Raw genomic sequence first — 14,908 nt, forward strand, 5'->3', positions numbered from 1 at the left:
TTGAAAAGGTAAAAAAGTACACAGATGTGTAAAGTGGTATGGGGTTTTTTTACGGAATATATATCCATGTATGTATTTTATATATATATAATATTCATTTTATACTTAAATTAGTATAAAAAAATCCAGACAGATAATAAACTGACCATAAAGATGATGTAACAAAAGTCAATAAGGCAGTATGTTGTATCTCTTGAGGCTATTCAGATATTCTATGCCTACCTCAAGAGAAAAAACAAATCTGAATTGCACTGTAGGCCCAATAAGTATTGCTTGATTACAGCCAGGTAAGGAAGGGCTCATTTTTGTTAAGCACTGACTCCAACTGACTCTCCACGTCGTTGAGAATAGGAATCAAGTCTTCTGACTCTAGAGTCCCAAGATCAACGTTTGTTCCTGGAAGACAGTCGAGGAAATCAGGGAAACGTGTTTGCTGTGGATTTATGTTCATTGTTGTCTGTGCTACAGTTTCTCCTAGGAAAAGTAAAGAATAACTTTTGAAGTACCAAACTTACTGTGGGCAATTTAAAACAACAGAATTGACATAAAAATTGATTCCCGCCTTTCCCATAAGCACTTGTGAGCACTCCTATTCACCACAAATATTATCTCAAAACTGTATTTAGGTGCATAGTACATATACTTCTAAGAATAATTTCACATCCTTGCTTTGTTCTCAGAATCACAAAGGGTCCTTTCCAGCAGTGCTCAAAGCATCTAGCTCTGGCTGTCCACTTGGGAAGCAGGATAGTTTCAAGTTTGTTTTCTGGTGTGCCCTGGGAGCAACAAAGGACCTTCACACATCCTGATACAGCACACACCTCCATCCTGATCTCTACACCAAAGGCAATGCTGTCCATAGGAAAGAACTGAAAAAATGGCTTTACAGCAATTTAGATCCATAATACTACTCTTCCACCCCCCCCACACACACACCATAAATTAATAAGAACAAGCATGAAAACATTTAATAGATAAACTTTTAATTCTCTGCATAATACCAAATTTCTGATGAGTTTAAAAGGAAATTTAGGTAAGGAAATGCTGAGAATTTCACTCTCTGAAAAAACCCTTGATTTCCTAGTAAATTATTTTAGTGTTTTAAACACTATGAGGACACTAACATAAAATAAATACATATCAAAATGTAAGCTAGGTAAATACATTCAGTTTGAAGGCAAATCCGATTTCACCAATGTAAAGACTTACAAACAAGACTGATTTCCCAGAGTTAGAAAATGTATTGATTTGTACATGTAACCCAAAACAATGTTTTTACTTCCCCTACCATGGACAATGGTATGAAAACAGAAATTAAGGCTCGCATTTTCCAGGTTTTATGTATTCTGTTTAATATCAGTCTGAGGTAAAAAAGTAGAATCTGGATCTAAGTTAAAGCTGAGAATGTTCTGGGCACTGAGCACTTTCTAGGCAGTTTCTCCCACAGTCTCAGTCTGTTCTCTTGGACAGGAAAGACAGAGATTATTATTCAGTTATGCAATTATAAAACATTACTAGTCATAATCCACAGTTATTAACTGGACTATACTTTAAGCTAAATCCTAGTATTCTACCTGTATCCATCTCGTCAACGTTGCTGAGGAAATCTTCAGGTGTTGTTGGTATACTGTAGCATCCTAATCCCAAGCCACTGTCTGTACTCTGTTCCCTGGAGTGGTATGGCCCACTACAAATTGAAACATGGAAAAGACTCAGTAAAGACGCTCTGATAGACACAGTTCCTGAGCACAGGGTTGGGAGGGAGCACAGTAGGTTACACATATGAAACAGATACTGAGTCATTAAGCCTCATCCTCAACTGTTGGCCATTGGTCAGCCAATATCATATTTGGGTCACATCAGCCCAAACAACAAAGTAATTCAATTGAGGCCACTCTTAAATTTTGAAACACACACATGCATATATAACTCTCTAGCTGAAATCAGTTCTTACAGCCTAAAAAGCTGTGTGTATTTATACTTAGGTAATGTACCGATTCTACCTAGTCTTCTACATACAGTAACAGCAGAATTAAAACCACCTGTTCCAACTGTATTGCTTTTTCTAAGATTCCTTCTTGAAGCATAAACTGAAAGATTTCAGGTCAGCCACTCAGCCATACCCCCTGTTTGCAGTAAGTAAACAAAAAAATATGATATAGGGACTATTTTAAAGGGACAGCTGTAACAGTCTAGAGAAGGCAACAGAAGCAATTACCTAATGATGAAGAATGAACTTGCCTGCTCAAGAAAGGATCAGATCCATTATTTGTAATAGGCCTCATGTCCTGTGTCATGGCAGAGGTGTTCACAGCTGTCTGAACTGGGACCATGTTTTCTGAGTCCATAGGAAGTTGTCTGCAAAGAGCAGCTTCCTGAAAAGACAAATAATATATGGGAATGGTTATTCCAAAACTCAGAAATACTGTAGTCTTGTAACAAGTACATAATATATACAAGTTACAATTACGTAACATATACACTGAAGGAAAGTAACTCTGAGTTATGTCACTGATGAGTATTTGTTTACACTGATATGAAGAAAATCCTGATGTAGACAGACAGTGTCTCCCATACCCACCTGCACAGAATCTAGCTGTCAGTTCTACCATGTCTGGAAACCAGGCCTGTAATTCAGCAACCACAAAGTACTTAACATGCTACAAGAAAACCACTGGAACCAAGACTGTGATTCAATGATCTTTAGAATGAACACACATCCTGCCTGCAGGATGACAAACAAGCAATCACAGCCAAAGAAAACAATTCACAACTCTTCCTGAAAGATAAATTCTTCCAGCATTATCTCTGCAAAACACCCATGACATCTAGTGGTACACAGTTCTATATAGAGGTTGTCTCACTCCAACGGGATGTTCCAAACAAAAATTCTAAGACCTTAAAATAATAAAGCTGTATCTGTGTTTACCATAATTTACTCAACTTTTTTTTTAATGAAAAAAGCAAAACAAATATTTAATTTAAATGCTAGTAGAAAACTTCTCTCCTCTGAATCAATCATTCAGTCTCCCCAGTATGGAAAGGATTAACAGGTTTTCAAGGCTAGAATAAGATGTTTTACTATGTTTTCAATTTTTCTTTTTCCATTGAGGAGGAGTGGTCTGGTCTCTTTGTGAATAATGTAACACATATTTGTGCTCATTAATGCAATGTTTCCTTTATAACAAAATTATCAATATATTAATTGATAAATTATAATTTACATTAGATGTTGTCAGTATTTAGCAAGTATTAAGAACAAGCATTCTTAAGATTCTTAATAGCTTATGTATGATAGGTTATGCTTATGATTAAATTTGTCAAGTGACAATTTTAATGGTGACATTTCTATTTAGAATTTAATCAGCTAGAGTCTGTGAAAATGTACAAACCTCAGAGAAAGGGAAGGTACCTTTTTTTAGCCATCTACATGCAGATATTTTCAGTACTTTTTTAAAATATGAGAATGGCACCTACAGCCACACAAGGTTTAGACAGGCCTTCCAAAGTAAAACATTTGTAAACTGAAAAGCCTGCAGCACACTAAAGAAAAACTCCCACTATCAGCTGCATAATCTAACTTCCTGTCTCTTCTTTGTTGCAGGAAACACCACATTTATTATAGAGTTACCTGATCTACTCTCCCTTGGGGAATAGCCCACCTCCCATGTCTCTATTTCAGCATATTGCATGTTGCTTTTAATATTAACTCCATGTGTATTTTCAAAATATGGAACAACAGACTCTTGCGCACTGGAGTCAGATTTGGCTGGGGAAGCAGACAGAGTACTGGCTCCACCATATGTGACATATGTTCTTCTGTTGTAGGTCATTTATTTAGAAGTCACATTGCAATTTTAGTGCTACTACAGATGTCAGATTCCTTTGCTCCTTTGACAGGACTATAGCAATGGAAATGGAGTAGTGGATCAACCACACAATGCCCACAGCTGTATTATACATTCTTATAATGTCCTGTTCTCTATTCCAAGCATGACTACAAGGCTTTTAAGAAGAATATTTGTAAATATTCTACCCTAGGATAAAAGTCTGGCAAAAAATAGCAGAGATGTCCCACAGCCCTGTGAGTGGCAGTATTACTGTCTCAGCCATGCCAGTGAGCTCTCAGTCTTTGAATGCAGGAGGGTCCCTCCACTTTGGCAAGCAGAGACCCTCTCTGGCATTCAGCTAAGAAAGGACCAAATGCCCTTAATGATCTGCTTGGCAACATGACATACATAAACCCAAAAAGGACTTTCAAAATAATTAATAAAATAAAATATAAAAATCCACAGTATTCTGATATCACAAAGTCATGCCAAAAACTTCATGAGTGGTTACCCTCAAAACACTTTAAAAACTTCACACCATTAAAGTGAGTTGAATGATTCTGCCTCAGAATGCAGTTCTGATGTAAACCCTTTTCTAGCTGTATGCCAGACGAACCCAGAACTTTCTTGTCACATTTCCCGGAACTCTCCTTGGCAGAGCTGACCTGAGCTCCATCCTTAGTTGCCAAACCCTCATTTACAGCTGGGGGAGATAAGTGAGATCATTTTTATAGTGGGTTTACATTGCAGGTAGATGCAATACCCCTTCTTCCAGTCCTCATACTTAGGGTGGAAAGCAAGAGATGTAGACATTGCCTGTGCCACCACTAAATCACACCCTTGGCCAGTCTGTGCAGTGGAAGGAGCATTTTTCTCTCCAGGTTGTAGCAGGCTAGTAAAGGCCTACTCTCTGAGGACAAGACAGTGATAAATATTCCTCTGCATGTCCCTCCACTACTTCTTCAGCCTCTTCTGAGCCCCGGTACCCTTCTGTGGACAATTTATTCAACAGGAGGCCCCAGACCTGAAAGAAGCCTCTGAGAAGCGTTGCCTTTTTGGGACTATTTGTACCCTTCCAAATACAGTGCATAATGGCCCTGGTGCACACAGAGAAGTGCTGGGGCACCTTCTCGGCAGGACCTGTCAGAGATTTCTGACTGGCATCACCTCCACCAACCTCCATTTCCAATAAGCTCTTAAGCAGCAAGCAGATTCTCTCTTTTCCTTTGGAAAGCTGGCCAAAAGCCAAATTAGTAAAAAAGAACATTAACTCCTTCTAGAATGACAAAACTGAGTAAGGAAACCTTTAAATAGATGCTGTCATACTGGTTTTCTGAAATGTTGCCCTTCTTGCATGTACTCAATCTAGAGTTCTGGGTTTTAGCAACTTCATGAAGAGGAGGACAAAGAAGGAAATAAACTCCCTAAGCCAAGAGCTCCCAGAGCTATGAGCAGCTCCCAGCTGGGCATGCTGCTCCACCCAGCAGCTGCTGCCAGGAATGGCTGTGGGGAGCCAGCAGCTGCTGCTGGGCTGAAAGGTTTGTGACCCTCCACAAAGAATCCTTCCCCTCTCATTCAAATGCTCTGCACCTCCTCACAGCTGCTAGCAGCAGCAGCATACACCCTTACTCAGCATTTACCCCTTAGGTTACGCTAGAAAAGCAAAAACAGCAAGGGAGGGTCAGGACAGGAGTAACTGTGCGTGGACATGGATGACCCGAGGGGTTCACTGTGCCCTCAGCTGCCAGGGTTCAGGGTACTGAGGCTACTGGAAGGAAGTCCACAACATTCTGTTAGGAAGAAGAGACTTTGCATCTTGCTTTCCTCCCCGAGTTACACCAGATGTAAAAACTTCAGTAATGCAAAGTGATGCTGTACTGCTTCATGTGATGTGGAGCTTCAACAAACACCACAGGGGCAGGGTGGTACTGGGGTACTTACTCCCACAGTAACTGGGAGTCTTGACTGAGTACAGCACAGCTGCAGAGTGCTCTGAATGAATCAGTTTGAACATCAGCAAAGCAGCAAAACCCTGTCTTGTGTTACTGGCACAACTGTTTTGAAGACTAACTTGCTCTTGTTTTGAATCAAGAATAGAGCCAAAAAGAGTAAAAACAGCTAAACTTGTTGTTAGCACGATGACAATCATGACTCAGCTCCCGATCTCTCGCTCTCTTCTCAAACTCATCTCTGTCATAAGCTCCTGATGGGAAAGGAGAAACTACACAGAAGACTTGACAGCACCGCCCATGTCAGGGACTGCCACCTTACTCTTGTGAAAGTTGCCATTTTTAAAGCTACTTAGAACTGTTAACTGCAGCATTTGCAAGGCCACAAATAATTATAAGTTTCTTGATAAAGTGTACTTCTTTCATGCCGTTTCTGAGAGAAGCAGTTTATTTTTTTTCCACTAAGGAATTAATATGCCATAAAAACACAACACCACTACTGGACTTGTCTGTAACAAATGAAACACAATTCCTAAACTTAATTTCTTTTAAGGCAGTATAAAGGAAGTTACAAATCTGTTTTGTATAATATGAGTCATTATATAGAACTGAAACTTAAGAAACAGAACAATAGACAAATCATCCACAAAAACCAATTCTGGAAAGTCTTCAGATCAGAGGTATTCATGTAAGATGTGAACGTGATTTTATTTTAACTAAAAGGCAAAGGCTTCAAAGTAAGAGAGTAGGGATTGGAGTCAGGAATAATGCCATACGTTCTTCCTTTATCTTCAGTGAAGTATGAACACGGTCTCCTACGGAAACAACGTTAAACTGCACATGAATCAGTGTTAGTTGCCCTAGTTGTTTACAGAGAGACACAGAAGAGAATTTGACTACGTGGCTATTAAGGACTGGTAAGAAAGATACCAGGTCCATAACTTCTGACTGACAGCATTCCGTGTTCTCTTCAGTGCTAGTTTCCAGGGAAAAGAAATGAAATTATCTGTTTATATTAGCTTTCTGGTAACTCTTCTGTAAAACCATAGTTAGTCTTGACATAAAGTAACAGAGTTACTAACTGTACTTGCTAAAAATTTAGCATTAACTAAATGCTCTTGAACAAAGTAAGACTACTGTTGGTGTTACCTGTCGCAGTAACTCCTCCTGACGCATTCGAATTCGCTCCCTCTCCATCTGGATTCTCTGGAGCCTCAGTTTCTGCTGCTGCTGCGTGGCCAAGGCTGCGGGCAGGGCCAGCAGCGCCGGGGGCTGCGGGGGGCGGCTCTGCTGCGGCAGGGCTGAGCTGGGGGGCAGCTGGGGCTGCACGTTCGCCACTGGGGAGAGACAACAACTCATGGCACCTTGGGCACAACTGTGCTTTCAGCTACCAGAGGGCCAGGACACATGCTGCTCACTTACGGGAGCGTTATTAGAACTACTGTACTTCAAATGATTCTGAGAACTACTCCATCTGGCAAGATCTGCACTAGCAATTGCTTAATAAATGATTTTTAATGGTCTGATGTATCAAACAAGAATAGTTACAATACAGAAATATTTATATTTATCCTGGTTTGTTAAAATATTTACCTAATGAACTAGTAAATAACATGAAAGCTTTTTAAATTGAAAATTCCTAAAAATGTCTGCCTATAATAGGCAGTAAGCTAGTAAAAATATTTCAACTTAACATTTTCTTTACTGATGGATTTAAATCTATTATTATTATTATTATTATTATTATTATTATTATTATTATTACTACCAGAAGTAATTTCCAATTAACATCTGAAACCTTATCTGTTAGGATATGACCCATCAATCCCCTACCTTTGGTAAGATATTTACAAGGCTGACAGGGGAAGAACATCATAGATGGCAGGGTTGGAAACAGGACCTTTAATAAGCAAACTTGAGTTATACCCAGGTAAACCCCTTCACTTGCTGACAGAAGGCTGCTGCTGAGCAACTTAATGCTGTTTCGATTGTTAATGTTTCTTAAATCAGCATCATCTTTTCTTATCAAATTCAGAAACAATAAATCAGAGCAGAATTCTCTGTGAGATGGACAAATTGCAAGTCTGTGTAGCTGTCTCTGTGTGTCACTCTGGTGCCAGCATGTCACAAAGCTAATAGAATGCCTTGTCACCTCAGACAACACTATCACTACTGACTTACCAAGACAAATTTCTTCCTGTTTATGGTGCTAAAAATAACATCCAGCATTGATATCCTCGAGATAAGCCAGGAGTGAAACACAGTGAATTTTAAACATTTTAACTCTGTGGTTTGTTCAGAACCCAGTTTAGATTTATTACTAATGCAGATCAGGTCCAGCTGCATGGACTGGGTGTGAGTTAGTCCTGAGTTACCTCCAGATAACTCAGGATATCTCTGGATCTCAGGGCAGCTTTATTACCTGTAGGTGGTGCAGAGCCCACACTAATAAATCCTTCTGGACCTTGTGGAAAGCATGCAAGCAGATCCAAACCATCCTTGCAACTTATTTCCAGAACCAGGTGTTCTGGAGGGTACTGCACAGATTGATGCCAGTGTGTCATCCCACGGGAGGCTTAGATTGGAGATTAGGAAAATTTCTTTGCCAAAAGGTTTGTCCAGGTCTGGCACAGCTGCTCAGGACAGTGGTAGGGTCCCCATCCCTTGAGGAACTTAAAAACTGTGAGGTTGTGGCACTTGAGGACATGGGTCAGTGGTGGCCTTGGCAGTGCTGGGTTGATGGTGAGACTCTATGGCCTTTGAGGGCTTTTCCAACCCAAATGATTTGATGATTCTGATTCTATCAGACCTGGGCTAGATCTTCATACAATTTCATATGCAACACTGTAGGTAATGTCAGGTAGGCTTTGTCCTGCAACCCTACCTACTTGGGCAAACCTCAGCACCCGGGCAGAACACCAGTCTCTTCAAAAAAAGTGTGGCAGTGTGATGATACAGCTGTTACAGGGCTAAGACTTCTTACTGCTTTACCAATTTTAACTGTATCAGTTTTTCAAACAACAAGGATAAAAAATGGAATAGACTAAGTTGCTTTTCTTAAGGGTAGAGTTACAATGATATGCATATGGAAAACAGAAAAATACTGTACCTGGGATTCTTTTAAGCATGCTTGACAGGTCTGATATTGTCTACACTTCAAATTAATACTGAATCTTTAAATAGAATAAATAAAAGTCTTTAAGTATAATAAAAAGAATCCAAACAATGGACAAATTACCTTTGTGCTATATATCTGAGCTTAGTTTATGAAAAATATTTTACCTAAGTGCTTTTCCTGGAACTGCTCAACTGAGCCAGAACTGAACCCAGGCAGTAAAAGTGGATTGGTGTACAGCTGATAACTCCTTGTCACTAATGGACTTAACAAGCCCAGTGAAAGGAAAGTCTTGAGTCAGCCCCAGTGAGCAACTTAACTGATGTGTTAAGTTTTAGCTTCCATATTTTCCCAATTCTGCACCACATTAGTATGTAACTCTGAACTCCATACAAAGTGTTCCAAGTTCTGCCCACAGCTCAGTCACATAAAACAGTCCTTTTCCAGCCCCAGAACCAAGGACACCGCTGCAGCTTCAGCTCCAAAAAAGTGCAAAGAGCAGAGAATTGAGGAGAGAATCTGGGAGGATGGGACTCCAGAATCTGGAGCTGGGATTGGACAATGAAGCCAATGTGGAAATGGATCAGAACTGATAAAAGTGTGAAAACTCGTGACTGGGATCCATCCTGGGTCCATCTTTGGTGTAGCCATGGCCAGGCCCTTGCACTACCCACAGTGTATCCTTTAAAGGTCTTTTAATAAATATCTACTTTATTCTTTTAACTCTGTCTAGTCTCTGTTCCAGCCTCTTATCAGCCTTTCTAGGCATCATAACAAATAATGACATTCTACAAATCTCTGTTCCTTGTGATAGAATCATATGGCACATCTGTTGTGCTGTTTATGAGGTTTTAGTAATGCCTGCTTTAACCTATATTTCAGTTCTGAGCTTGTATTTGAATGGTATGAGGAACATAATAGAGTTTGGATTAAAAAAGAAAAACCTGAATTTCACATTCCAGCTAGGCTGCCCAGCACAGAGCCCGCTCTCAGTATCCCGACACCATCAGATACACCAAGGACCCTTGACAGCTCCTCCCTCCAGAGCTCTGTGCTGCCTTGGGACCATTGCACTGGTTTGGAGAGGTCAAAAAGTTACTAAGCAAAAACAATTGGTCTTCAGTAAGCTTCAATTCACTAGGCAGGGCCTGAGACTCCAGTGTAGCATTTCTGAAGTTCTGCAAAGAAAAAAAATATTTGAAAGCTCAAATCTATCACTCTGTGGTAAAGGAGACTGGGTCTAACATAAGAGGAGAAAAGTATTTGTCATTACAGCAGACAGACTCAGGGTGGCCTTGGATTCAGTTCTCCTGGGGAAAACCAAATTTATTTTGCAAAATGAAGTAAATCTTTCAATAAACAGCCATTACACAATTATCCAGCCCAAATGAAAGCAAGTAAAAATATGGAGCCAAGTTTCAAACCTGAACTATGCAACCATGGTTTCATTGCAGTCCATGAAATTGAAACCACTTAGCTTACATCAAGTTAGACCTAGTGGTTTTCTTTTTCCAGTTAGATGAAAGAAAAAGAATTATTTTATTGCTTTGGTTTGCTTTTAAATTAATAATGATATCCTAGTGAATTAGGTTTTCTGACATTGACCTTTCTGTTAATGACTTTGCTAGATATATACTAGGCAAGGATTATTTTGTGGACAAGAGACACTGCAAGTTGCAGAAGCCAAAACATGCAAATGTCAATAATTTTTGACATATGCATTGAACTGATTGTACCAAATTTTATTATTCAAGTGTCCGAAGTGTCTGCATGCAGCTGTGTATCTTTCTGCTCTGTTTATAGGTAGCCCAGACCCAAATTCAGATGAACTAGCCAGGTTTCACACAGTCTGATGAAAAACAAATGTCTACAAAGGTTAAAAACAAACAAACAAAAAAAAAATTAACCCAGCCATACTACAGTTCTGACTTAGTCATGACACTGTAAAGAAAAAAAGACTGGGCTCCCCTCCTTTTATCACTCCTGCCAACAAAGAACTGCTTGTTTCATTTATTTCCCAGAAAGAAGCATTAGCCTTCCAACAAGGTCAGCAAAAAATGCTGCTTTTCAGTTCTGGTGCATTTTGTTCCAAAAATCTGTAAAGTATTAAAGCAAAAAGTTGCACTATGCCAGTGCACAGAGACTGCTTTATTCAGATTTCTGAGCTGAAAATAGCTATGTAGAGATTTCTCAACAGTTTCAACTGCTAAGGTTTGTGATAGTCACATTTAACTAATCTTTCCCATCTTCAATGATTCAAGATTAAAAAAAACAATACAAACAACCTGCAGGTGCAACACCAAAGCTATGATTTAGCAGGAAGTTATATAAGAGATTAGAGATTTACTGTGCCAGCACTTTTAACAATAAATCAGTAACAAAAACTGATAATGGGTGCTGTCTGATGGAGAGACAGCTTTAATGTTAATGATTAATTACTGATGACTCTTAGATTTAAAATAATAAATAAATATATATAGATATATGATTTTTACTTTTGCTTCATGCAATCTTCAGCTTTTGCATTTCGTTCACTTTGAAACTATGGAAACGACCTTCCATTCTTGCACTGGCATGTGTTTGGATTACTTGAGGGGAAATGCTTACACCAACAGGAACTTCTTTGTGTCAAAATTTAAAACGACTAGAATTTGAAAAAATGCCAACATCTCTCTTGAACACATCAACCTTTAACACTTCAGATTTACTAGATGGTCAGTTGCTGGTTTAAAGATGTGTATCCTTTGATTTAATTCACCTGATACCGAAGTTAATTCCTATTAGATTCTGGACCTATTAACCACTGTCCTTAAACATAAATAAATTACTCCATTTGAAATCTGCCTGATAAATCACTTGTTAGAGGTTTTAATTGCAAAAAACCAAAACCCCCTCCTTATTTTGAGAGTTGCATCACAAAACTCTAATTCCCACAGAACGTGCACGTCCTCTATAATGCTTTCAGCTCTCCTGTACATAATCATCAGAAGCAGGTGCCAAGATTATTCACAGGGACCACAAATGAATTGTGTTTGCTTCTTTCAGGATATCCAGTAATTAAGAATTACCTGGAACAGGAAGCCTTTCCACCATGCATGCTGTATGAGGGTATGGATTACAGAGGGAAAAATATTCTCCTCTCAGTGTCACAGATTTCTAGCCGAATTTCCAGCCAATGCAAACCAATACTTGAAAAATCCTGGACATTAGTGAACACTAAAATACATATCATCTGGTTTTGAACACTTTGGGAGTTTCTGTGTTATCTCCAGAGAATGGCTTTGACATAGTTACCAAAACTGCCTTTTATCATCCTTAAACAATAGTAGTTACACCTCTTTTATCATGGCAGGATATGGAAACTTTGGTTCATGTGTTTATTGTTCCTAGATAGGATTTTGGCATTGTTTTATTGATTGGATTTCCTGGCTGGTTAAAAAAAATGAAAGCAGAGGTAAAGTGCTGTAACTCCCAATTGTCCAGACCTATTTGAAATACCAACAGCCATACAGATGAAAGCTAAGCTTCTAAGATTCATGGATGATTTCCTATTCAACAACAAGCATTAGAGGCTCTTCACAATAAAAAAAAAATCTAAGCTGTAATATCCAATGTCCTTCATCTTAGAGAACCAGTGAATTAATAGTGAAAGCCATCCTGCTTGTATCACATGGGTCATGCCTGCTTGTGGGTCTTGACAGAGCACCTTCTGAGGACAGGCTCTCTCCTTCAGAAAGGAAAACCAAAAATTAAATAGTTTTCACCTGGAGTTTGATAAAAGAAGTAAATGTGTTTGAACTCTTAGGATCAATGCATACACTGATCCTAAACAAATTAACATCAGGCTTTCCACTGTTTTCTGCCTGAACTGGTTGATCAATAAAGTGGAGATAAGTATTACCAGCTTCTGTCAGGATGAGCCATGTTATTTTTCTTATAGTCAGTATTTACACATAATCTGATCACATGAAAGTGGAGATGTCAAGAACAAACTGAAGTATGTGTGGCACTCTTCTCCCTCTGCCAGAAATTCTTCTCCATTCTTAAGTGTCTGTGTGTGTGCGTGGGTGTGTGACTCTCCACTCAGTGCTGATGACAGAGCATCCATTTCCTTTGTGGTGCCAGTCTCCTTCCTGATGAACACTTGAGAACTACACCAGGACCTTCTCCTGTGTCACAAAGGTTTTCTACACCTGAGTGCACAAAGCTCCTGCTCTGTTCCCATCGCTGACCCTGCTCTCAGCAGCAGGCTGTGTTAGAGCCCTTGCAAAGCCCCTTCCCCCCTAAAATATTCTGTGATGGACACAACCATAACTTGTGCACAGCCTCTGCCATGTGTGGAAACTCATCCAGGAAAGAAGTCCTTACCGCAGAACAGGAATCTCCACGTGGCTCTGTGAGCTCACAACATTAATGCTGATCTCCCAGAAACTGTCCCTCCACACAGTACACCTGAATGACTGCACTAATGAGGCTCTTATCAAACCTCTTTGAGGATGTGACTAGCAGACAGCTCATAAACCACTAGCACAGAGATAAAGTAATACAATCTGCTCCAGATGTAGACAGAGTACAGGAACACTGGAACTATAACGTTATTTATGATTTTTCCCTGCAAATGTGCATATTAATGAATTCATTATGGCAGAACCTAAGAGAATATATATTTATAAGTTACTATGTCAGTATACAGAAATAAGAGTGATCCAGGTACATTTTCTGAAAGCAGCATTACCTAGATCAATAGATACTAAATATCAACTATCATCACAGAACAGCCCCAGTCAGCAGGGACCTTGAAAGGCCATCTTGTCCAAACTTACATGGAAAATAATGCATTGCAAGAGAGAAAACAGAGGGGGTAATTGAAGATGGCTCAGCTCTAAAACTTAGAAGAGCACAGCTTATTCCTGAGCTCCAGACCTTGTCACTCCCTCCCTGGCAGCCAGGTCATAAGTAACTGCAGCATTTAAAACCCTTTCTGCCCGTCAATCCCATCTCTGTGCACAGTCTGATGAATCACACAAGTTCTCTTTTGTAACAGAAGGGGTAAAACCAGGCACACCTTTCTGGAATTGCTGCTGCTGGAGTGTCCACTGGGCAGAGGCTGAGGGGACAGTGGTGGCTGGGCAGGGGGAGCATCAGGGACACCCCATTTGGCTGGGCTTTGGTGGCTTGTGTCAGACCAAACACCAATTTTAACCACAGTTAGGTAAACTGAAAGCCCCTATCCACACCCAAACAAACTCATAGGAAAAGCGGCAAAGTGGAAGTGCCCAAAACTCTCAAAGCAGCAAACTCTGGGCACTGCTTAACACAGGTTTCTGTCACTCTCGTGGGACACAGAGTAACTGTGCCTTGCAACTGCTATTTGCTCCAAGGCCCAAGTCCCACATCCAACTGTGCCACAGGGTGGGCAAGAAGTCTTCCAAGGTTTTTTGCAGATAGTATGTTCTTTTTGTATGAGCTTTTTAAGGAACTCACACATAAATTCAAGCTAATTTATACAGAAAACATAAATACTATTAGAGGGGTTCATTATTTTATGGCAAAGTGAGTTGCAAATTGTTAAATTTGAAAAATATTTAAATGAAGACCAGATTGTGCTTACCCACTGGATGAAGAATACAATCACAAAAGAAATCTCTTTAAAACACTTCGAAGGGAGAAGGATGGAAATAACAATGGTTTTGAGTGTTGCATAATGTAGAATAAAGACTGCAAAACAAGTAGCATTTAATTTTAAAAATCCTGAAAAATAAACTCCTGTAAGGACCTTATTTTTCCTCTAAATCTTGCCTCACGTAGCTCAAAGTCATGCTGCACGATGTTTTTAGAGCAGGGAAGGCCATGGGGGAGAAGGGTTTGTGCAGCTCAGACTCAGGCAGCAGAGTGAGCCTTAGCCTGGTGCACTGCAGCTGCACACCTCAGGGGTCCCTAAGGATTGCTCTCCTTGTGCAGGGACCTGGGCCTGACAACTACAACAGGCAGCTAGAGTAACCCCTCCTTCCACA

General features: G+C 39.8%; 1 protein-coding gene across 1 annotated transcript in view; it reads right to left on the bottom strand.

Annotated features, from left to right (window-relative positions):
* Window positions 1-277: 277 nt before the first annotated feature.
* The window catches only part of WWTR1 (WW domain containing transcription regulator 1), a 43,339-nt gene continuing 28,708 nt past the window's right edge, over window positions 278-14,908 (bottom strand). Inside the window, exons 3-6 of the mRNA XM_062499057.1 lie at window positions 6,929-7,116; window positions 2,242-2,375; window positions 1,575-1,687; window positions 278-474 (exon numbers count right to left, since the gene is read on the bottom strand). Of these exons, the coding sequence (XP_062355041.1) occupies window positions 278-474; window positions 1,575-1,687; window positions 2,242-2,375; window positions 6,929-7,116 (632 nt within the window). The remainder of the gene's footprint in view (window positions 475-1,574; window positions 1,688-2,241; window positions 2,376-6,928; window positions 7,117-14,908) is intronic.

Source organism: Cinclus cinclus, chromosome 10 (genome assembly GCF_963662255.1).
Source record: "Cinclus cinclus chromosome 10, bCinCin1.1, whole genome shotgun sequence".
NCBI classification, from domain to species: Eukaryota; Metazoa; Chordata; class Aves; order Passeriformes; family Cinclidae; genus Cinclus; species Cinclus cinclus.